This window comes from Rhincodon typus, chromosome 7 (genome assembly GCF_021869965.1).
Source record: "Rhincodon typus isolate 14 chromosome 7, sRhiTyp1.1, whole genome shotgun sequence".
In the NCBI taxonomy this organism is placed as follows: domain Eukaryota; kingdom Metazoa; phylum Chordata; class Chondrichthyes; order Orectolobiformes; family Rhincodontidae; genus Rhincodon; species Rhincodon typus.
Window position 1 is genome coordinate 59803034 of NC_063338.1, and position 25995 is coordinate 59829028.

Sequence of the window (25995 nt, forward strand, 5' to 3'; positions counted from 1 at the left end):
CTCTGAAGCTACATTACTCTAATGTCTCACTGCAAAACACAAGTTTTACTTATCCAAGCTGAAAAACCAGGTTATATAATTGTTGTTTCTGGGGAGACCTCATAATAGAATCCTATTCAATTAAAATGAAAGAAGTCCTGAATGGAAATTCATTTTAAATTGCACTACCTGCTCTCTCATCATAGAATAAGACAGTTTGTAAGATCATGAGAAGTAGAAGCAGGTGTATGGCCCCTGAAGCCTGCTCTGCCAATCAATAAGATTATTGCTGATCTGATCATGTCTTTAACTACACTTTCCTGCCTGTCCCTCATATCCCTCAACTCATTTTCAAATCAAAACATCTGTAGTAATCAGCTTTGAATTTATGCAGTGACCTCTACTGCTGTCTGTGGAACAGAACTCCTCACAAGAGGAAACATGTTCTTAACATATACTCGATCAACCCCCCTCAGAATGTTTTGTTTCACTAATGTAATCTTTCATTCTTCAAAACTCCAATGAATATCAGCCCATCCTGCTCAAACATTCATTTTTAGTTAACTGCTTCATCCCAGGTATCAGCATAGTGAACCTTCTCTGAAGTGTTTCCAATGCAAGCATATCCTGCTTTAAATAAGGTGACGAGAACTGTACACAATACTCCGGGTGTGCCCTATAGAGTTATAGCAAGATGTCCCTTCATTTACATTCCATCCACCTCACAGTAAAGGCCAACATACCATTTGTCTTCCTAATTTCATGCTGTACCTATGCTTTAGCTTTGCTGTTTCATGCTCAAGAACAACCAAAATCCTCTAACATATCCACCAACATTTTCAATTTTCTCATGATTTGAAAAATGCTGTGTGTTTCTATTTTTGCCACCAGTGACTAACCTGACATTTTCCCACATTATACTCCAACTGCCACTGTCTTGTAGCCAAAGCTATTGATATTGATATTTGTTGCACCTCACTACTAACAGCTTACAAATCTGAAACTGATCTGTTTATTCCTATTCTATTTTCAGACCTTTTACCTATGCTCGTACTAATGCATTATTGCAATACTATGAGCCAGTACCTTGTATGACAAACTTTCACGTAGAACCTGAATGGCTTTTCAAAAGCCAAATATAACACATCCTCAAAATGTTCTAATGGATTTGTCAATATGATTTCACTTTCATAAAGCTATGTTGATTCTGCCAAATCATATGATTTTCTATATCCTTAATAATAAATTCTAGCACTTCCTTAATGATTGATTTCAAGCTAGCTGACATCAACTTACATTCAGACCAGTTCCTATATTGTCTCTCCATTCTTTCTTGATATCCACTGTGATTATTCCAGAATCTGAGGAATTTTGGAAGATCACAATTAATGCAACTTCTTTATCTACTGTCACCAAAAAGAAATCTTGGATTAGAGAACTTGAAGTTTTTTTTTTCTTTTTATCCTATTATTTTGTCCACTTTTTTCCCTTTACTAATAATAATAATTTTAATGACCTTGCTCACAGTAGACCCCGCCCCTCCTTCCCCGCCATCAAAATAAATTCCTCTCTATTTCTGATATGTTTTTGTATCTTTGACTTTGAAGGCAAATTTAGGAACATGATTTAAAATTCCTGACAATTCCTTATACCCTAAAATAATTCCTCCTGTTTAACCTCTCAGGAAGCTACATTCACTTTTGCTAATTTCTTTTTCTCAGCATTTAAAGACGCTGTCAGTATCTGTTTTTATATTTCTTGATAACAATATTCTATCTTCTTCCTCATTACCATTTCTTTTGGTCATCCTTTGCTTGTTTCTAAAATTCTGCCAACCCTCAGGCTTATTACTGTTCCTGGCAACACTATAACTCTTTTCAGTGAATACAATTCCTATTCCCTTTAGTAAGCCAAGGATAGATCACTTTTCCCATGAAGTTTTATTTCTCAAAGGAATATGCACTCATTAAACATAATGAATATTTTTCAAATATTTGTTGCTGTTTATTTATCATCAGACTTTTTAAACTAATTCCACAATCTACCAGCTAAATCTTTCCCTGATATCTATGCCTATTTAAATTTAGTGCCCTAGTTTCCAACTAACATTCATCACTCTCAAATTCAATGGACAGAATTTTCACAAGTTATTTGTAAGCGCGGAGGCATGCATGTTAAGTGGCAACTAATATTCCCCATCCCCCTCCCCTGACTTCACTGACCATTAATTGACCACTTAAGGGTTTTAATTGATGATAAGCCAAGGAAGTTACCCATGGATCTTCTGTTCCAGCACTTAATTGCAGAGGGGGTGAGTGACTCTCCAGAGCCATTTTGCCCAATTATTTCCACTTCTTGTCACCTCTGTCGCCAATTCCACAGAGGGGAATATTACACCCGCAGTGAAATATTATTAGGATAAATGGTTTGCAAAGGTTCAAAAACTGGGTTACTTAAAAAAAGTGTTTTTTTTAATGTTGATTCTGGTCATTGCATTTATATTTGCAAGGAGAAACATATTGTGGCAAATGTGAGGTGAGAATACATAATTAGTATTTTAACCATTTGATCAAAATTTCACTGTATCTCTAAGAATAAAACAGAATGACTTAACTTCTTCCAGGCAGCATGTCTATTTGTTGGTACTAACTTTGAATGCTATCATTAAACAGGAAGTCAAATAGAATCTGGAACAGTGTCTACTCTACCAGCTCCCAAGAGTAATTTTGGAGATAATTATTACTGGAAACACCAAGGACAGCAGGAGGAATATAAAAGAACAAAAGACATCTAATTGAAATTCCAAGTTCATTCAATCTGAAATAACTTTATTTTAAATAATGAACACATGTAGGCCTTTACAGAACACTATCACAGTGTATGTTTCATTACCTCCCATTGTTGAAAAGTTTATCACAACCTTGCAGCTTGGCGATGTCACACTTAATCATGCTTGGCTACTGTTCAACATTTCACATGTTTTAGTATTTTTTGCCTGCACCGGTGTACTAATCTGTAATTACTTCAAATCTTTCCTCCTTGCCGTTACATTAATATTAGGTACTGTCGGCCTGGAAATGTTTGTTCAGGCTTTACACTATATTTATTCTTACTAGTTATGTTTTCAAAGCAGATGAACACAATTCCATTAAAGTTATGCATTCAGTTTTTTGTGAGTGAAAATCCCAGAACATAACCACATGTTCCATGATATCAAATTTTATGCTTATGTTAAACACTGAAAAGTAAATAATAGGAATTTGATTTTGCTCACCCTCCCTCCAGTAACAAGTGATATAAGACACATTTGGCTTGATTTTCACTCTTCTACAACAAAACAAAACTCTTTTTTAGCTGGGGCTTCAGCTTCTGATATTGGTTGCCAGCAATCCACTATGTTGATCACAATCAAATCCAGCCAGACTGGCCACTTGTGCACTCTATCATTGTCCATGGATTTGTAGTGCAGCATGGATCTCCAGGAAAAGAGAACATTGACAGTGAAGATTAATGAGAAAAGGCAAGGGAAAATGTTTATTTTAGAAATGGTAACAGCATATTGTTGTTCAAATCCATGTTATGTTTTGAAGTGGTCTGTGTTTTGTTATCCTGTTGAAGACATTCAAGTTTTATAAATTGTAGAACAGCAGAATTCATTATTCTGAAATCATAGTGCAGAGCACAGTTTTTGACAGGATAGCAAAAGCATCACCTGAAAACATATTCTGTCTATACAGCCAGACTGAGACCCACAAGCACTTAAATTCTTATCACATTTCATGGCACCCTCCTTACCATGTACAGTACTTGCTGACCGTATGCACATCGTGCTTATGTTTTTTTTTCCTTTCAGTTCTTGCATCCATAAATTGTTCACTGTGCAGACTTTCATCATTGCACACCAATATAGTATGGTGCTCGCTCTCTGTTCCTTTTTCTTGCTTAATTTCTATACTCAAGAGTCTTCCACATTTCATATACAGTTCTAACAGTTAATTTAAAAGATATTTTTGATGGAGTGCAGGGCAAATTAATTTGACGGCTATCTAAATATTAATGAACTATGGATTATTTCATTGCTTCAGTGAGCACAAATGCTTATGCACTGACAAGGTTTTCAAGTATTAGTAGTAAAAAGCTATTTAATGTAGGAAGGTTGATGACCAAGATCAACTCAATTAATTACCTAAATTGATGATAACAATTTGTAATATTTAAAAATATATTTTAACAGCACTGCTTAAAATAATGAGCTCTCAGAAGAATGCAATAACATTTTTTGGTTTTGTTTAAATTTAAATTGCATTATTTTAAGAGTCAATTTACCTAATAAATTAAACACTGATTCTAAGCGATTTTGGCTTCACGTGAACTATTAGATTGTATTGTATAAGTTAGGTATTAAGGTGCAAACAGCCTTGGAAGCAAATGCAATCCAGAGAGTCTTTCTGCATGTCAGTCTAGTCATGCTATATTTATGCTGTAACTGGATCATCACAGTGAAGTGAAACCACATCACATCGTCAGTATAGCTGTAGTGCAAATGATCCCCAAAACAGCAGAGTGATGTTTTCTTTTAGCATTTACCAATTCCATCTGTTCTTTCTGAAGTAAAAAAGCAATCATGAAATTGAACTTTGGTACCATCATTAGGCCAATCTAAACTAAGTGCAGGAAAGGATAATTCTACTGCAACATGTAGTCCCAATGCAAGATCAGTATTGATCCTGGGGCCTCATTTTAATAGGTAGAGTGGACTTTCCAAACTCGCTTTTCATATGCTGGAAGCTTGCCTGCAAAATTTCAGATCACGAATGATTGTTTTTGGCAACTGTCCAGAAGCCTTGAAGAGCAGTCATTATAAATTAAGGCAACAGTGCCAATAACAGATCAAGCATAAGGCATTATACCCTGAAGAACAACAACTAGTTTCCATCCCAAAAGTTTATGTCAGGACTCGTGCTACAGACTTAGGAGACAAAAGGCACCATTGGGTGCAAATGTTTTTTATACTACATGTAATGCCAGTATAGTGTCAAATTTGCCCCATTTATGATTTTTTTCAGCTAATTGTTACCTTTATGTTCAGAAACGTTGAGAAATGGCTCTCTGCCATCTTAATTAAGATTCGCTGGATTCATTTTTCTTTACAATCTTCTTGAGAAGATATTTCTTTCATGAGCTAGGAATAGTGAATTAATAAACATCTTTATGAAGAACAGACTTATCCCAATGCTGCACCAAATGCCCAGGTGGAGTCTGCACCCATGGTGGCATAGTTGAAAGTATTAGATGAGCTGTAAGAAATGCTGCAGATAAATAGATAGTAGGAACTGCCAATGCTGGAGAATCTGAGATAACAAGATGTAGAGCTGGATGAACACTGCAGGCCAAGCAGCATCAGAGGAGCAGGAAAGCTCTCATTTCGGGTCTGAACCCTTCTTCAGAAATGGGGGAGGGGAAGGGGATTCTGAAATAAATAGAGAGAGAGGGGGAGGCGGATGGAAGATGGATAAAGAAGCAGAAAGGTGGAGAGGAGACGGACAGGTCAAGGAGGCCGGGATGGAACCAGTAAAGGTGAGTGTAGGTGGGGAGTTAGGATGGGGGTTGGTCAGTCCAGGGAAGACGGACAGGTCAAGGAGGCGGGGATGAGGCTGGTAGGTAGGATGTTGGGGGTGGGGGTTGAGGTGGGAGGAGTGGATAGGTGGGAGAAAGGATGGACAGGTTAGGGAGGCAGGAATGAGCTGGGCTGGTTTTGGGACGGGGAGATTTTGAAGCTTGTGAAGTCCATATTGATACCATTGGGCTGCAGGGTTCCCAAGCGAAACATGAGGTGCTGTTCCTGCAACCTTTGTGTGGCATCGTTGTGGCACTGGAGGAGGACCAAGATGGACATGTCATCCAAGAAGTGGGAGGGGGAGTTGAAGTGGTTCATGACTGGGAGGTGCAGTTGTTTGTTGCGAACCGAGCGTAGGTGTTCCACAAAGCGGTCTCCAAGCCTCCGCTTGGTTTCCCCTATATAGAGGAGGCCACAACGGGAACAGCGGATACAGTATACCACAGACTCCCTTGTCTGCTCCACACTCCCCAGTAGCCCCACCACCTGCGGCACTTTTCCCTGCAACCGCAGGAAGTGCTACACCTGCCCCTACACCTCCCCCCTCACCCCCATCCCAGGCCCCAAGAAAACCTTCCACATCAAACAGATGTTCACCTGCACATCTGCTAATGTGGTATACTGTATCCGCTGTTCCCGTTATGGCCTCCTCTACATCAGGGAAATCAAGCGGAGGCTTGGAGACCGCTTTGTGGAACACCTACGCTCAGTTCGCGACAAACGACTGCACCTCCTAGTCGCGAACCACTTCAACTCCCCCTCCCACTCCTTGGACAATATGTCCATCCTGGGCCTCCTCCAGTGCCACAACAATGCCACCCGAAGGTTGCAGGCAGCTCATATTTCACTTGGGAACCCTGCAGCCCAACGGTATCAATGTGGACTTCACAAGCTTCAAAATCTCCTCTCCCCCTACCGCATCCCAAAACCAGCCCAGCTCGTCCCCGCCTCCCTAACCTGTCCGTCCTTTCTCCCACCTATCCACTCCTCCCACCTCAACCCCCATCCCCACCTCCTACCTACCTCATCCCCCCCCCCCTTACCCCTTCCCCCGGCTTTCCCACCCCCCCCCCGTCCCCCCCCCTACACTCACCTTTACTGGCTCCATCCCCGCCTCCTTGACCTGTCCGTCTCTTTTCCACCTATCTGCTTCTTTATCCATCTTCCATCCGCCTCCCCCTCTCTCTCTATTTATTTCAGAATCCCCTTCCCCTCCCCCATTTCTGAAGAAGGGTCCAGACCTGAAACGTCAGCTTTCCTGCTCCTCTGATGCTGCTTGGCCTGCTGTGTTCATCCAGCTCTACACCTTGTTATCTGCAGATAAATATCTCTTCTTAGGTGCTGTTTGTGTGCAGTGAATCCTCTATGTAACTAACACAATGAGGAAGAAACAATAAGAAATTAGTTTTGAATGTGCTTTAGTATCAGCAAAACAAATTGCACCTTGCAGTTATTTGTTTGGCGAGATAGCACCTTTGCATCCAAAATAAATTCACAACACTACCGTGTATTTAGGCAGGCAGATTGAATTAAATATGTAATTTGTACACTTCATCTGCAAATAGTTGATAAATTGGGTACTTAGTTGGTGAGGAACATGTAGAGTAGGCATCTTATCATGCAATAAATGCTTTGTCTCATCTCAATTCTACTAGATGTATCCAAATCAAAATGTGCATGCTTCTATAATCCTGAGTTCAAATAGAAGTACGGAATCAAGAACAGAATTCATAGCTTCAAAGCTGGGACCACCACAATCCCTTGAGTTTTGATCCTATCAGTTAAAATTAAAGTTAGGTGGAACTCTTGTGGTGCAGTGGTAATGTCCCCACATCTGAGCCAGGAAACACAAGTTCAAGTCCCACCTGCTCCAGAGGTGTGTAATAACATATCTGAGCAGGTTGATTAGAAAATAAGCAATTAATGGTGGGATTCTTCCGCTGGAGTGGTACTATCCCTACCTCTGGGCCAGGAGGCCTGTATTCAAGTACATCTTGCTCCAGAGATGTGAAATAATGTCACTGAACTGGTTGATGTAAAAATATTTACAATCAATGGTGCTTTACAGTTCTAAACAAAGTTTCAAGGCTCATTGTTAATGTGGAGTAGGATGGCATATCTCTGGCCTCTCAACATGGCTGGCTGTTTGGAAAGAAAGACAGCAAAATGACAATCAAATGAGATTTGTCTTGAAATTCAGCAGGACCTTCCAATTACCCATATAATGTTCTCAGCTGCCCAACTTCCAGCCAAACTCTAAATTTCAATTTTAAAACACCCAGTTTTACTTTGACTTATAGGGAAGACAAGTCCCTCCCAGCAAACTCAGGGAGCTGTTGTTATCGCCAGGATTTCACCAGATTTTCAGTGGTAGCATTGCCAAGAAATTTTGAGACTGAGTTTTTTTTAATTCATTTGTGGAATTTGGGCATCATTGGCTGGGCTAGCATTTATTGCCCACTCCTAGTTGCCCTTGAGAAGGTGGTGGTGAACTGCCTTCTTGAACCGCCACAGCCTACCTGCGATGGGTTGCCATTTGGGAGGGAATTCCAGGATTTTGACCCAATGACAGTAAAAGAGCAGCGATATATTTCCAAGTCAGGATGGTGAGTGGCTTGGAGGAGAACTTGAAGGTGGCAGTGAGGTTTGCTAAAGATTTAATATATTTGGCAAGCAGTTGATGTGGTAACATTATTTGAACTAAAATCTGTTATAAAAATGCATCAGTTGTGCATGTTGTCACCTCACAAATATTTTATGGATTGGCTGCAAATCCTATTCACACACAAACTGTTATACTTTAGAACTTTGGAAGCTTGTTTCTCAGGAAGATGCACTGGTAGAATTTGCCACTGGTATACTTGGAGGATGTATTCTTATCCTCTTGGAGTGTTTGATTCACAATTTTGTAACAATGGGAAAGTTCAATCAAATCTCAATCTAATTCTCAAATGCTTCTGTGTCTGTGACACAAAAGATGATCCTGATCCAAGGAAAAACTTCTTCACATTGTGAGCAGTTCAGGTTTGGAATACAGTACTGGAGAGTGTGGTGGTCGAGGCAGGTTCATTTGAAACATTCAAAAGGGAATTATGAAGAGGAAGTATGTGCAGAGTTATGGGGGCAAAGTAGAGGGACACTAGTTGAATTGCTCATTCAGACAGCCAATATAGACAAGACAAAAGACCTCCTTCTGAACTATAACAAAATTTGAATTTCCTTTAACAACACCAACAATTTGGATTTGTACATCACCTTCAATGCAGTCAAACATCCCAAGTTGCTTCACAAGAACATGATCAAACAAAATTTGAAAGCAAGCCACTCAAGGATAGATTAAGGCAGATGAACAAAGACTTCACCAAAGATGTAGATTTAATGGAACATCTTAAGGGAGAAGAGAGAAAGGTCAAGGACTGAAGCATTTTAAGGAAGTTCCAGTGTTTAGAGGTCTGAAATTAAAAGGTCTTGCACCAAGATTAAACAGTTAAGATTGCAGATGTGTAGTGGCCAGAATTAGATTAGTGTCTTGCATTGTAGGGTGGCAGGAAGTAAGAGAGATAGAAAGAGGCAGGTCATGGAAGATTTGAAAACAAACCTGAGAATTTTAAATTTGATGCATTACTGGTTTCAAGGCTAATGTAGGTTTACAAGCACAGAGATGCTGGGTGAGTGTGACTTGGTACAGTATGGATACTAGGTACTATTGGGTGAGCTCAAACCTTTGGAGGGTACAAAATAAAAGCTAGAAAAGTTAACCTGAGTAAGCTGCAGGCCGAAGTGTGCAGGCCCAAGGAGTTTTGCTTATAACAAACAGCTAGTGAGAAAATCCAGCATAAACAGCAGTTTTACAGCTCTCTTTTAAAGCAGATTATGTGGCATGATAAAGGAAATATATCACATGAGAGCACAATAAAGATATTTGGTAATTATTATTATTACAGTTGTTGATGTGAAAGCAAAATGTCCTGCGGCAGGAGCTTCACAGTAGCGTGCTCATGTTTGGGGCTCAAGACCATTTTATAAAATCCCAGCTACAACTCACATTGAGGAATTACCAAACTGATCACAGAGAATTGATTTTGTTACTGTCTTCCTGTCATGTTTCTGGTGGATACTGTCTCGGTTTAATGTTATTGACTGCTCCTGCTATCAGGCATCATTTTTTATTCTCTTTTGTCTGGCATCCTGAGAAATAATACCACAAAACAACAAAGAATTCATGCTCAGTAAGCAGATTACTGGACTATGGCATGGCCACATGTTTCTCCTTTTCTTGAAAAATGAACTGAGCACTATACACTTTCAGTGACACTGAGAATGAAGATGTGAAACCTCATACTGTAATCCAAGAGATGGTTTGGTTCAATAAAAACTGCAAATACACTGAGTATAATATAAGCAATGAAATTTACACATTGCTATTCTCAATACAATAATGATGCCACTCACCTAATCATTACACTGTACTTGGCTTTAATACAAAAGCTGTTTTATAAAAGAAAACACACTGTTATTGAAACTGACTATTTATTGCAATGAAATTAACCAAAATGTGTCATTCAATATCCTTGGGAGATATATTGAAGCCCTTTCCTCAAAGCTATATAAAATGGCACATGATGATTATCCTGCAGTGTGAAATATAAAGTGATTAAATTTGCAGATCAGATTCCATTAAAGTATTTCATGCCTCTCTCACGGTGTGTTTGACAATTAATTAAAAGGAGTTGTTAGTGTGTGAGTATCTCCCATTTTTCTACTTACCCTTGTGAATGTTTAAGTCTGAGGTGGAAAAAAACGCTGTTGGCTTCCTGCCCTACGTCTATTTCAGGCCATGAATTAACAACCCCTAAGGGCTTCATTCAGCCACCACTAATATTATCCAAGCAGTAGGCAGCTTGTTTCCATGCAAGGAGACTGACAGGAAAACTAGTTTGTGTTTTCCTGCAATAGGGTCCCTCCTTCAAAGGCACTTAGTGCCTAATCAAGGCATTAAATGTTGGAAAGCAAGTGTCAGCTGAGAGCCACCCTCTGCTATTGTTGCCAGTCCCCCTTACATACCATCCCCTGTGAACCCAACCCCACAAAACCCTACTTTATTTAACTGTGTTCAGGTTCACTCCCTAATAGCAGCTGTGCAGTGGGTGTCGTTCTGACTGCAGTTACTGCCTCTCCAATGGAGCTGCTGGGAAAAATGAGTAGCGAGTAGCCCTCAGTAGCTTATCACTGGCCAATTAAAGGAATTTAATAATATGGCCATCCCAGAGGAGACAATACATGTCTCTCATTAATTCTCCTGCTAGAAAATGAGACCACAAACTGCTCCATCATGTCCACACTTATTATGAGTTATTTATTCACCTTGTGCATCCTACTGTAACCAGCCTGCCTGACCTGTGAGCTAGCAGTTTTCCCTTTGAAAAGACATTGTGTGGCTGGAATTTTTGATCTTTCCTACGCTGTTTCCAGCCATAAAGAATACAGTTTAACAATTCAGTGCAGACAAAACATTAATTAGTGTTCATGAACAGCATAACAAGTAGTAAACCTCACCCTAAAATGAAACCTCTGCATTACCATCATCCGGTTGATCACAGCACAGACACACACCACATGCCATGGAATTTGGATTCCATGAGTTGGAATGTGAAGCTTGAATTGTAGCTGATGGGCACTTGATATTAAACCTTAACTGTGAGCATGATCTTTTTACCCTTCATACAATGTTTTCCAGAAGATTTTGTTTTGAGTGGCAAGAGCGTTCTCATCAGCAGTGTAAGGGATTGTGTCTGGATATCTCAATGGCCAGATAGTCATTGCAGCAGTGTCGAATAGTGTTGCACTTCAGGGCCACATGAACTCCTGCTGTACAGACTCTGTGGGAATTGCCTGAGAAATTGATGCTTCTGATAGGCATTTCCCCTGCATCTGGAACTATCTAGAAAAGCTCAAAAAGCCAGGAAAATTGGAGAGTCCCAACTCAGTTAAGCTTAATAGTCACCCAGAAAATGTTAGAGTATTAAAAATCTACAGTGACTTCTGAGTAACAATTAAACTAAAATCTGAAACACCACTGACAACCCACACACCATCAATCACATATCCCACCTCTTGTTCTTTTTCCACCATAACTTTTCCAAGAGTTCTCCTTAGCAAAATTCTAACCATTTGTAGATTATCTTCTGGAAGGTAATATAGCACTGCTGACTATTATCAACCAAGCAACTTGAACAAGCATTAACTGGGAGTTGAGATAGCACGTCATTGAATATAGCCTTAAAGGGCTTTAAATATTTTGGTCATTGTCCCACAAATGAAAAATACAAGGAGGCATAAAATAGTGTCTAGAAGTTGCAATTCACCCTTACACTGAAGGAGTGAAGCCAAAACTAAAAATTCAGTTAATTCTTTGAGAAAAGATGAAGAAGTGTACCATTGGGAGCATTTGTAATCAATATGGACTTGAAGTAAACATTATGTTCCATCAGATACTTAGCTAGAAATGAATTGTCAAAATCCTATGATGGTATTTTAAATCTTGCAACCGTACGCCATGTAGTGTATTGGAGAGCTGATGTGAAGCTTGCACTAAGTGGTTACCTAGCTTTTTCTTCTTGTTTTAGGACTTTGCCATTATGTTTGTGCATCACCTTGCAACAATAGCACTTATAACGTTTTCATATGTCAACAACATGGTACGTGTAGGAACACTGGTCATGTGCCTTCATGATGCATCTGATTTTCTTTTAGAGGTAAGGAAAGTGTTCATACCTTTTAAAGGCTCCTTAAATATTATTGGGCAACATCACACATCTCTTTAGAGAAAATATCTTTCCTCTTGCACAAGATCTGTACTAGGACTACATGAAACAAAAAGGGAGAAATCACAAAAAAATTTGCAATATTCCCACTTCTTAATTTATTTTGTTATTCTCCAACTTGTAAACCCCATTATATTGTTTACCTTCCAAAACTTCAGTTACAAGGTTGATGAACTCCACTTTTATGGGTTACCATCAGGCCCTCGCTTAATACTTATCCATAATGAGTTATCCAATATGAGAAATCAGTTAAGTTTATTTTGTCAATTTTACTGATAAGATGCTTTAAATTTAGATTTTGGAAACAATTGGAATTTGATTTTTAACATTTTCTTTCTTCCAGTCCTATATTCTCTCTTTTTGTCCTGAAGGCATCAGCTCCTTGGAAGGTCACAATTAGCCATCGCTTCAGTAGTTATGCTTTGTTCACTCACCTTAGTAATGAAACCTGACCATTTTCTGATTCTAACCTCATTCCAACATATGCATACGTGCACTAACAACAGAAAAATTGTGAGGAGGAACCATGACTGATTGTCTCATTTGTAATGTAGTTGTGTAGACAGTAGTAAACTGATTAAATCAGCTAAATCAGACAATCAAGTCCTCAACATTTCTGATATATGTGTTCTGCTATTTGCTGCGTTTAGCTATGCCATTGGGCAAGCACACTTTATCTGGTTCAGGTTGAGGTGGGAAAGCAGACGTTTTACAAAAAATAATAAACTTGCACCAAAAATGAAAGTTAGAGGATCTAAGTAATTTAAAGTTATTTATGAGCATTGTTAGAAAACTACTCTCAATAACAGCATGCGACATAAGAGCAGAAGAAAGCCATTCAGCCCATCAAGTGTGCTCTGCCATTCAGTGAATTCATGGTTGATCTGATAACCCTCAACTCCATTTTCCAGCCTTTTCTCTATAACCCTTATTTCTTTACTGATTAAAAATCTGTCTGTCTCAGCCTTGGATATATCAGTGACCCATAGCGTTAACTCTGCTTTCTCTCCACAGATGCTGCCAGACCCGCTGAGCTTTTCCAGCAATTTCTATTTTTGTTTCTAATTTCCAACATCTGCCAATTTTTCCTTCCCTAAGAATCGTATATGGTTCAAGAAGTTTGCCTCTCTCATTCTTCTATATTCCATTAAGTACAGGCCCAATCTACTCAACCTTTACTCATAAAACAGTTCCCTCCATTACCTACTACCAGCCTAGTGAACCTTGTCTGGACTGATTCCAGTGCCAGTATACCTTTCCTTGAATAAGGGGCCAAAACATTTGACAATGTTCCAGTTGTGGTCCGACAAGTGCATAGTTTTAGCAAAACCACTCTACTTCTATACACCATTTCCTTTGAAATAAAGGCCAACATTCCATTTGCCTTCCCCATCAACCACTGAATTTTGATGCTAGCACTCCCAAATCCATCTGTTCTGCAGCTTTCAGCAGTCTTTCTCCATTTAAATAATATGCAGCTCTTCTATTCTTCCTGCCAAAGTGCATACCTTCACATTTCCCCACATTATGGTCCATCTGCCATGTTTTCACCCATTCTCCTAATCCATCTATATCCCACTGCAGACTCATTGTGTCATCCTCATCATTTGCTTTTCCACATACTTTTGGGTCATCTGCAAACATGTCTATTCTACACCCACTTTCCTCGACTAGGACAGTAATATTGCAAAGAACTGTGGCTCCAGCGCTCCTCTCTAAGGTACTAGTTACAGGTTACTGTTCTAAAATTCCCCCTTATCCCAACTCTCTGTCTTCTGTGTTAGCAAATCTTGTGTTGATGCTAATATACGATGTCTAACACCACGGGCTGTTATCTTATTAATTAGCCTAATGCATGGTATCTTATCAAACATCTTCTGAAATTCCAAATATATTACATCCACTGCTTCCCTTTATCCATCCTACTTGTTAGGTCCTCAAAGAATTCTAGTAAATTTATCAGCCATGATCTCCCCTTCATGAAGCCATGCTGACTCTGTTTGATCATTTTATGTACTTCTAAGCACTATGCTATTACATCCTTTATAATACACTCATACATTTCCCCAGTAACAGATGTTAAACTAAATGTCTCATATTTGACTTTTGTTTTGTCTCCTTCCTTCTTTAAATTTACACTGGCAGTTTTCCAAAACTCTGGAAGATTACTTCAAGTGCATCCACTGTCGCTGTAATTACTTCCTTTAATATCCTAGGATGCATCCCATCAGGTCCAGGGGTCTTATCAACCTTTAGCCCTGTTTGTTTCCTTAACACTTTTTCTCTAGTGATAGTTATTGTATTTATTTCCCCTCTCCTTTAGCCCCTTGAATATTTAATAATTTTGAAATGCCATTTGTGCCTTCTGTAAGCACATAAACTTCGAGGTGCAGTGATAATCAATATTGTTAGCCTGTGCTATCATATTGTCTTCTGTGATTTTACTGGTTACTTTATTGAGAAAGATAACTATTTTAAAACAATATAACCACCTGCCTCTTCAAGTGCTTCTGCTTTGAAATTAACAGCTTTTTTTTTGCCTCACGGAGTACAGAGGCCTATGGCACAGAAAAAGTTATTTCAGTGCATCAAATCTGCGATGGTCAAAAACAACCACCTAACTATTCTCATCCCATTTCCCAGCACTTGATCTATAGCTTTATGTGCTTTGGCATCGCAAGTATACATCTCAGTACTTCTTAAATGTTGTGAAGGTTTCTGCCTTTACACTCTTACAGGCAGTGAGTTCCAGATTTCCACCACTCTCCAAGTTTAAAACAAAACCCTTTAAACCTCCTACCCCTTACCTTAAATCTATACCCCTGGGTCATTGGTCCCTCCACAAAGGGGAAAGTTTTTTCCCATCTACCCTGTCTATGCCCCTCATAATTTTATACATCTCAATCATGTACCAGCTCAGTCTCCTCTGCTCCAAGGAAGACAATCCCAGTCTATCCAATCCCTCTTCGTTACTAAAAAAGGGAACTAACAGTTCATAACTAAGAGATCAGCAAGTCTATTCTTTGGATAATTGGCCATTATAATGTTTTGTTGACTTTTAAGTGTTAATAGGTTTCAGCTTGGTAGGTGTTCCATTTATCTGAAAATGAATCACTGTTTCAATTAATTGTAGTAACAGATTGTTTATTTGATGTGATTGCTTGTTTCTTGATAGAAACTAATAAATTACAAACATTAAAGAATATTTCCATCATTGTAGCATGGAACCTAACGAATGTACATTGTTCATACTAGTTGTTTAGCTATTAAGCATACATGGAGAAGTGGTGGATTCATAAGGGTGGCATGGGCAAATGGGCTAGCATGGGATTTGAGCTGGGGTAAGGGAGATAAGGGTGAGGTTTTGGGGGAGGCTTTAATCACCGTTGGGAGCTGAGATATAGGCTAGATATAGAAATTCTACTCACAGTTGGAATTCCATTAGAGTTTGGATGGCAGGTAAGTGAGGGACAGAGTGGCAGGCAGTTGAGTTGATTGTATGGTAAGTGGGTTAGAGGGCAGTGTGTCAGGCGGATTGGAAGTGTAAGTGGATTGAGGGCTAGTGTGCCCTGTGAGTGAAGTAGGCCAGTATGCCAGGTGAGGGAGAGAGTAGGGTGCTAATTGGTGAGGGGCTAGGGTGCCAATTGGTTAAGGGAGGTTGGGTACCTGCATGGCCTGGATGGATAGATAGCTGATTCTTATAGTAGGTGGAGGGATCGGACAGTAGGAAGGGTGTCGAGGCCAGCCGAGTCAAATTGGGCACGTGGGGTGTTGGGTCAGGTGAGGGGGTCATGTTGTGATGGTGTTGAGAAGGGAGAGGGTCATGGGTCTGGCGGGCACACAGGACTGACGGATCCTTCTGCGTCAGGGCTGCATGGGTCAGGTTAGGGTTAGGTGTCCGGTAGGGCATTGTGGGAGGAGAGGGGTGATTTGGGGGAGGGGGTGCACGATGTTATGGTGTCAGGTCTGACTGGACCTGGCCTGGACAGATGTATTAGGTCAGGGTGGGCCATTGTTTGATGTTGAGGTACCGGGTTGGGGAGTTGTTGGTTTGGCATGGTTTGGTCAGGTCAGGATTGAGGTTTGGGTTTCGGGGTGCTCTCAGGTCCAGTGAGGCAGCGTCTTGTCAAGGGTGTGTTGGTTTTGGAGCTTGGGGGATAGTTGTCAGTTGTAGTGGGGTCAGGTTAGAGGGTTTGGATCAAGATCATGGGTTGTTTCAGGAGGAGGGGTTGTCAGGTCTGGGGCTGTGAAGTTCAATATGGTTTAGTTGGGAACTCTCTGTGATGAGTTAAGGGTTCAGTTTAATAGCTATGCAGGAGTTGGAGCAAGGTTTTTAATCTTCTAACCTTTCCTTGGTAACTATAAAGTTTATGAGTCTGAGTCTTCTGAAGTTTCCTTCTCTAAGGGATTTTTTCCAGAGGATTTTAGACACAGGGTGATTGCCTGAAGGAAATTTCAATTTCTCAGGCAGTTTCAAGGGATTAAACTGCTGCAACTATCAGGCCATTAGAAATTCAAGGCTATTGTTTGGAGGACCTCGATGTTCCTTCTAACTGGTCTCTCATTGAATAGATACACCAGTAAACCCAACCCTGAAATGAAAAGACAAAATTAACATAAATAACGTAGGGTGGGTGTGCAGTTAACAAACCACAAAATTGTAAAAACCAAAAGAACTGTGGATGCTATAAATCAAGAACAAAACAGAAGTTACTGGAAAAGCTCAGCAGATCTGGAAACTCAGAGAAGGGTCACCGGACCTGAAATGTTAACTCAGATTTTTCTTCACAGGTGCTGCCAGAGCTGCTGAGCTTTTCCAACAACTTCTGTGTTTGTTCACAAATTTATAAAGCTTGGCTTTTCTTGAATGCAAAAGAAAGTTCATCGCATGAACTCATGATAAGTTGTCCTACTAAAACCTCAAAAGCAACAAAGTTGATAGTAATTATTTATCAGTTTATCCACATTTGGCAGATTACCTTTATCAACTAGATTTCTTTTTATGTTTGACTTAAATAGGTTTCATCGAAGAGACTCTTTGTCTATAGATTTTCGAAGACGATTGTCAGTTGCTTAGCTTATGCGATAAATGGTATTAACTGTAGATTAATCAGTCTGTCAGTTCTCAAGCACATAATTGACTTATTGCTCCTTTCAAAGTGTTTATGTATCAGCTCACTTCTTGATTTTTCTGCTTATTCCATTCATACTATTTCATTTTACTGAATTTAACTAACTAAACACAAATCAATATATCAGTGACTTTGTATATATGGCCAAGAGTCATAGATTTTAATTAAGCAAGAAAATATTTAAAGTTTTTGAGTCCATCACACGTAATGATCCTGGTACAGTGATATTATTTTTGACTAGACACATAATAATGATTTGCTGAGTCACTTTTGATCTAGTTCAGAGCTCTTCTGGATAGTAGCCTATTAAATACATGCCAATATTAGTCAGACGTTGAAAATCCACAGAATGTTTTTATAATTCACAGGCAGCTAAAATGGCAAACTACGCCAAGTGTCAAAGATTATGTGACCTCCTGTTCGTAATGTTCGCCTTGCTCTTCATTAGTACGAGGCTTGGCCTTTATCCAATATGGTGAGTAAGTTTTCAGTCAGATAATTCAATTTGTTTAACAGCAACTTTCCAGTTCTCACTTTTCCAAGCACACTGAAAATGCAATTACAACAGAAAAGGAGAGCATTTTGTTAAATAATCTTATTCAACAGAAACCCAGAGGCTGAAGTGGAATAAATTTAAAACAATCTCACTCATTCCTAACCTATTAAGGATTCTTAAAATTATGATTTTTTTTGTTGTTTTTGCAAACTGAAGTTTCCAGTTGTAGCTATTTCTCTAAATGACTGCCATCATTTTCTTTAAATATTATATTTCTGAACGTTCCTCCCTTTTACTCAGGTAATCCCAGCTCAAGATGAACAAATATGCAACAAAGATGAGTCTGAATCAAATATTAATTGAGATTAGTGTTAGAGTTAAGATCTCACACATGAGAAGGCAACTTTCAAATCACATGGTTGCCTTCCTGGATTTTCCAAATGCTTCTACAGTAATCCCTGTTTAATAAATTCAGAATTAAATGGAAAGTGATTCAATATTCATGTTCCTGGCAGAAACACAGGTCATCAAAGATACTCTGATTTCCCATAAACATTCTCTGCTTTCTGTTACTTATGAGTAAACAAAATTTTTGACATTTTCTTGCTTGTATGCATGCAAGCAATATTTCAATTCAGACTTCTTTTTCTCTGTCCCTCCTTCATAACACCATCTCCTTAACTTTATCTTCTCAACCTGATAATACCCTTTTCTCTGTGAAGCAATTTAGAATTCTTGTGTGATGGAAAGCAGATTGTTTTCCCTTCCAATTTGTTATGTTTCTTTGTTCTTGAAATTTTCTTTTCATGCTTTCTTTTGCTCTCCCCATTACTGATTTTAGAATGACAGTAGTTTGTAGTGAGAAGCAAATATTTGTCCTAAATGATGTACATGTTATGAGAGCTACAAAGTGTACAGAATCTAAATTAATAATGTGTTCATTATTAAAATTTACCTTTTACATAATTTATGAGTATAAAGCCACTTTATTCAACAGGTAAGAGTGCCTGAGGACTGTTGATAAAAACAATGCTCTCTTTATTTGTGAGTCACCTCCATGGCATTTGACTTCATGCTAGTAAATGAATTACTAATTTGCCTTGAAATCTCTCATATCTTAAACACTGTAGGTTCTTTCTTTATATCATGACATCTTTAAACAGCATTTACAAAAGATGTATAAAGGTTGACTTTAGTTCTTCAGCAACTACATTTGTCATCCCAGTTACACAGTTTCAGCAGCTGCCATCATCGTTGTCAAGGATCTGAAGTGGTCAGCCAAAGTATTGGCCAATGATTTTGATGGTTTCAAGTTTGTAGAATGAAGGACAAATACCAAAAATAACAGCAAATCATTGTCATAAAGTTTAAAACATCAATTCAATATTTGGCTTCAGTGATGTATTTGACACTTCTGGAATTATTCAATTAAGTTTCTGCTGTGCACTTACTGCCATCCATTTATTTACACTTTATACTGATTTTTCACAAGAATTTGAAAAGGTATAGCATTTTATCCAGCTTTTACCGTTAGCTTGGTGTAGGTACTAGTAAAGCTTTAGAGGTAAATAATTTCTATTAAAACCTAGCACTCGCAATGAATGGAATTTAAATTCCAAAATTGTGACAAATGTTATTTTAAATCTGGAACGTCAAAATTGGATTGATAGAATCATAGAATCAAAGATTTTTACAGTAGAAAAGGAGGCCATTCAACCTGTACAAACTCCCGAAAGAACTACACAGCTCATCCCATTCTCCAGCCCTATCTTCATAGTCCCCTGAACATAGCCATAAGTAGTGCACTGAAACTATTGTTGTAAATTCATTGTAAATGTGTATCCTTAAAGCTCTGTGATCAAGGTTATTTACTTTCGTGTCCTTGTGGATTTTTCTGTGAAAAATTTATGGAGCTCCATGGATCCACCTAGTGTTGAAACAAGCTTCAAGCATAAAACAATGTGGAACAAAAGTGCTGGCAGCTCAAAAAATGGTTTGTTTAGTACCAGTATAGACAGTGATGGAAAAATCAATGCTACAAATCAGACTTTGTGCAATCAAATCTCAGTTTAAGTCTGTAACTCTTTATATAGCTATCAATAATTACATGATTACAGAGCATGCGTCGTTGAAAAGATTTAGAGATCATTAATATCTATTTGTAGATAATTGTCTTCCATTTTAAATATGTGAGCATTTTAAAAAGAGAAGTGTATGGAACACTTGTATTGTGAAGGTCAAGTAAGATCCTGGAGGATAATGATATTCATGTAGTTCACAGTGTTTGTATTAAAAATCTTTCTAAAATCCTGTATGCAATCAAAAGGAACTGCATTAATTGCCTTGTAATGTTTCTGGTGTAATATCCTTCATGATTCTTGAAATACACATAGCTAAATTTTAGAATGAAAATGAAGGCTGAGAGCTTTTCAAATAAAGGACAGTCACAATGAACAGTCATAATTTCACTTCCTCCAGAAGATGAGATCAAGTTTGACACACAAACTCCAATTTTAACTTGTGCTTCTAGGACTGGCAGGGTGTGAAGTGGTTCATAAAGAACAGAGAACATAAAACAGTACAGCACAGGAATAGACCCTTCAGCCGACGATGATACCATTCTAAACTAATCCTGCCTGTCTGCTCTTTTCCTTGCCTGATCAAGTGTCTGCCTAAATGCCTCTTAAATGTTGCTATCATATCTGCTTCCACCACCTCGCAGAAAGACATACCAGACATTTCACCCTCTATGTAAAAAATTTGCCTCGCACATTTCCTATAAACCTTCACCCTCTCACCCTAAACCTATGTCCCCTGGTATTTGACCCTGTGAAAAAGACTCCAACTATCCAATCTATCCATGCCACTGATAACATTATATGCTTCTATCAGGTCATGCCTAAGCCTATGACACTCTAGCAAAAACAATGGATGGCATGGTGGCTCAGTGGTTAGCACTGCTGCTTCATAGCACCAAGGACCCAGGTTCAATTCCACCCTGGGGTGACTATCTGTGTGGAGTTTGTACATTCTCCCTGTGTCTGCATGGGTTTCCTCTGGGTGCTCTGGTTTTCTCCTACAGTCCAAAGATGTGCAGGTTAGGTGGATTGGCCATGCTAAATTGCCCTTGGTGTTCAGGGATGTGCAGGTTAGGTGGATTGGCCATGCTAAATTGCCCTTGGTGTTCAGGGATGTGCAGAATAGGTGGGTTGTGGGGGGATGCTCTGAGGGTCAGTGTGGACTTGTTGGGCTGAAGGGCATGTGTCTATACTTTAGGGATTGTATGATCCAAACTCTCCTTATAGCTAATACATTTCAATCCTGGTAAACCTCTTTTGCCCCCTCTCCAATGCCTCCTTCCAATCCTTCCAAAATTTGCAACCAGAACTGTACACAAATGTGGCCTATTAAAGTTTTATACAGTTGCAGCATGACTTAGCAACTTTCATACTCAATGTCCCTGACTGATGAAGGCAAGCATGTTGTACATCTTTACCACGTTATCCACTTGTGTTGCTACTTTCAGCGAGCTATGGACTTGTACTCAAAGACCCCTCTGTATATCAATGCTCCCAAGGGTCCTGCCATTTACTATCTACTTTCCTTTTGCATTTGACCTCAAAAAATGCATTACCTCACACTTGTCCAGATTAAATTCCATCTGCCATTTCTCTCCCAACTTTCCAACTGATCTATATCCTGCTGTATACTCTGATAACCTCCCTCATTATCCACAACTCCACCAATTTTCCTGTCATCTGCAAACTTATTACTCATTAGCGTTTGACAGCACTGTCTCCCACATGAAACTTCTGGGAGTGAGAATAGGGCTTGTGGACAGAAGCAGAAAAGCAGATAGGAGCCAGATACCTTTGGATAAAAGGCAAGATTTGCATTCTTATCAGGTTTTGCAATGTGCATTACATTTAATGAAATGCTTTTGAAGGGTAGTCACTGATCAACATTGCAGCCAATCTGATGAACTGGTAACACACAGAGTGGTAGAAGCATAAAGTACACAGAGCTTGAAAAGGAAGGAAAGCCCCCTCCACTAGCATAGTCCCTTCGAGATTCACCTGGTGGCCTCTCTGCATAGAGAAGACACCAGCTCCGGCTTTTTAAAAGTTGTATTCCTCTTAATTGACTGCTTTTTAGCCTCAGTTGGCCCAAGGGCAAGCTGTCCAATGCCTCCCGTCAAACAGGTAAATACAAGCAGCAGTGCATAGACAACAGGTAAGGTGCTGCTGTGTGCGTTCATTTCTCACTGCTTCCTCAGCTACAAACTGCTCCTGAGAGTGCTGTAAAATTCCATAAAACTGATGTTGAGGTTGGAAAGGAGCAAGTGCTGTAAGGTGATGCCAATGCTAGGAGCAGAGACATGACTAAAGTATCAGGAGATCATGAAAATCTACCAAGAAAAGCTGTGCACCAGAGGCAGCTGAGCTTTCCTTAGCACTGTTTATGCAAATCCATAAAATTAACCTGAGTACATGTCAAAATCTATTCCTGTTATGTACTTTCTCAGCATAAAACAGAGGTAATTTGGGTTTCTTGGAAAAGGTACAACTTTAGAAGACAATCATCTGCGACATTAAATATGAAGAATCAAGATTAATCATAATTCCTACAGCAAATAGTGATAGAGGATGGAGGACAACTGGCAACTAGCCAAAGGTCACTAGGGCCAAGGGCAGATAGCTATTTAATAGTCAAACAAGGCAATGAGCTGGAAAATATGGAAAATTATAATGTAATCTAACAAGAAGAGTCTCTTGTCTTAAATATGTTATCATTTATTACATGCTAGTAGTCAGATACAAGCTGCATTAGTAAGGTAAACATTGTTATTAAGACTATTGGTAGACCTAGAATTCTGCGATGTTCTGCTTTTCATACCATATGACATATTTCGTACCATATATATCATCAGATCGGATGGTGCTTAATACAGTCTCCAGTATTAATCCTTTCAGAACCATTAGCTTATAAATCAATTGGTAAAGAAGAAATAACACAGTGCCCTCTACAAGGTATCTGAGACCTCTGTGAACAGAGGATGCAACTGTATATTCCCTCAACCCACTAGATTGAGGAGAGGACCTGTACAAAGCCTGCACTAGAAAGTGATATTTGGTGCATTTATTGGCAATTTGGGTAAAGAAAGCAAAATAAGGAGAAGGGAAGACAGGTGGGATAAAGGGTGGTAGTTGGGGTTGGTGTGGTGTTGAATAGGGAGTGGAGGAGCAGAGACAGACAAAGAGAGATAAAGGAAGTAAAACGTAAAACAAATTGATCTCCAAGAACAACTAAAAGCTGAAGGAATGAGGCTCCACAATGTTAATAGTTTATTTTCAGTGTCAGAGAGATGGTTTGACACTATTATAGACTTGCCCTGCCATTAAATATGGCAGTTAGATTAAAAAGGATAAGCTGTAACTTTCCCAGGGGATTTTAGTTTCTTTCAGTCATTCAAATGCAGCAAATTCAGGTGTACCGTTGAATGGGAAACCCAACAGCAGGAAGTGTTTTAGGAAGCTACTGCTGGGATATGAGGTTTGGTGAGATGCTAGAATGGAGAGTGAGGAGCCAGGTGTGGAGGTGGAGAGCCAAAGTAATGCTGCTAGAAACAAGAGTACACGGGTGAATTTGTAATTATAATTTGTACAAAGCTAAATTGCCACCATCAAGTAAGAAATTCTAATGAGTCGAGAAATACTTACCCATCTTTGAGCTGAACACAGATTTCCTGGAGCATATCACTAATTCATAACATCAAAAGAATGCGTGACTTCACTAGCAATGTGCTATATGGCCTCTACACTAATTTAGTATCTTTTTGAAAATGTGATAACATTGTACATAGCCTCACCTACCTCTAAGTCACATTCAATAATGAGTCTGTCATGCTGTTTGACGTATGCTGTATACTGTAGCATCTGAGAGAGGCATGAACTTGATGGAGCAGCATGAAGGTCCTCAGAATGAAAAGGAAAGGTTTAGTATTAGAAAATCTCTCAAAGAAACTCAGCTACTGTCTCTGACTGACGTTTCGGGCCTAGACCCTTCTTCAGAAATGGCCTTTCTGAAGAAGGGTCTAGGCCAGAGACGTAAGCCTTCCTGCTCCTCTGATGCTGCTTGGCCTGCTGTGTTCATCCAGCTCAACACCTTGTTATCTCAGATTCTCCAGCATCTGCAGTTGCTGCTATCTCTCTACTGTCTCTGACTCTTCACTTACTCCGTCATCAGGTAAACATAAATAGCTGCAACAAAATAATTCACACTGAAATACCGCTGTATCACCAGCAACTGTCATGTCCATATTCTGCCCATATTGAGCATAAAGGTGCACTCTGAAGAGCTTGTCGAGTGTTAACAGGTAGCATGCAGTTCCAGGGCAGAGAAGGTGTTTTAAATGTATTGTCCTAGAGAACTTAGTGTTGAAGGCACAATGGAGTGCTCTGATGATAACTATTGCAGCTGTCCTTGGAGAATTACCCACCTTCAAAACACTTTTTACTGAATAATGTCTCTTGCATCTGGGCTAGAGTTAAATAGTTTAAGTGATGAGCATGGTAGAATCTGATGCAATGAACATTTAACAATGGAGACAGGAAGTAGCCAACTCCTCTTCCAACTCCTTTTTTAAGCTATGCATTTCTATGTCAACATGTCAAAATTAGTCAATCCTTTCTGCTTTCTTTTGAAAGAAAAAATTGATGTTTATAAATGAAAATTGCAGTCAAATTTGCCACTGGTAGTGAGGAGGTTTTGCTCCTACTGATTAAATCTTGACAGCACTTTATGTGACAGGAGATATCAGAATCTAGCCCATTATGTTTGTTGCAACATGAAAGTTTTTATCTCTACTTACCATAAATACTCTGTATTCTGTTACTTCATTGAAATATGTATCTAAATGGAGCTCATTGGCTCAAAAGTACTTGAAAAGAATAGCATATAACTTTGCATGCATTTGCAAGTGCCAAGTGATATGGTTTCTTGGGTCAAAACCACTGCCAGTATGATATGGTCTGAGTGCATCTGACATATTAGCTCATGCAACATATACCCATGAAGTCTGGCTTCTAGTTAAGACAGATATCTTGAAATTTATTCGCAACACTAACTCTTTATACTGTTTTATGCTTCCAGACTTAAACATAGTCTGCATTCTATGTTTACTAATGTTACAACTACTTTACATGACTGTAGCATTACATATAAGTGACCAACAGACTAAATACATACTGCACTTACCCCATTGTACTAAAATGAGACTAACCAAAGGTGAAACGTGGACATTTATACTGGAATGTCACATGTCATACTGTTATCTAACTATTTAAAAGGTAGGCTGCCTTTCTGGAATTGATGTACTAATAAAGTAATCCTACGTTTTCCTTTAAAGAATATAAACCTATTTCTGATAAACATATACAAGGATGCTTTGGCAAATGCACGACATGACCAGATCTGTCCTTATACAGTTATAATAACTTTGGTTATGTAGCTTCATTCTGTGGTGTGCTTTCTGTCAACATGAATTGATGTGTATCATTTGTCGTAGATGTGTGGCTATTGTCTGGCATTAGGTCTTCATTATCTGAGTTGTAATCCCATGTGATGGGCAGTTGATTGTATACAGTTCAGTTATGTTGCGTAGCTCTTTGCAGGATTTGACCATTGTTTCTTGTTTAATTCTTACATGGCATATGAAAATTGGCAAGGCCAACTTTTATTGCTCATCGTTAGTTGCCCTTGAGCTCATTGACTTTCTAGACCATTTCAGAGGGCAGTTAAAAGTCAATCACATTACTGCTGTTGTCGGAAGCCCAGAGAACACCGGCTCCAGTTATTAGCTTATACAGAGAGGAGAAGAGTCAATTCTCATAACCTCACAAATTACTTTATTAGTGCATTAAACAAGACACATGTTGCTTATAAGTT

At 39.1% G+C, this 25995-nt stretch overlaps 1 protein-coding gene across 3 annotated transcripts in view; it reads left to right on the top strand.

Moving 5' to 3' along the window:
• cers6 (ceramide synthase 6) overlaps positions 1 to 25995 on the top strand; it is a 244961-nt gene that overhangs the window by 200329 nt on the left and 18637 nt on the right. For all 3 annotated transcript variants that reach the window (XM_020526339.2, XM_020526345.2, XM_048599054.1), the window contains exons 7-8: positions 12223 to 12351; positions 17921 to 18027. In XM_020526339.2, coding sequence (XP_020381928.1) covers positions 12223 to 12351; positions 17921 to 18027 — 236 coding nt within the window. The remainder of the gene's footprint in view (positions 1 to 12222; positions 12352 to 17920; positions 18028 to 25995) is intronic.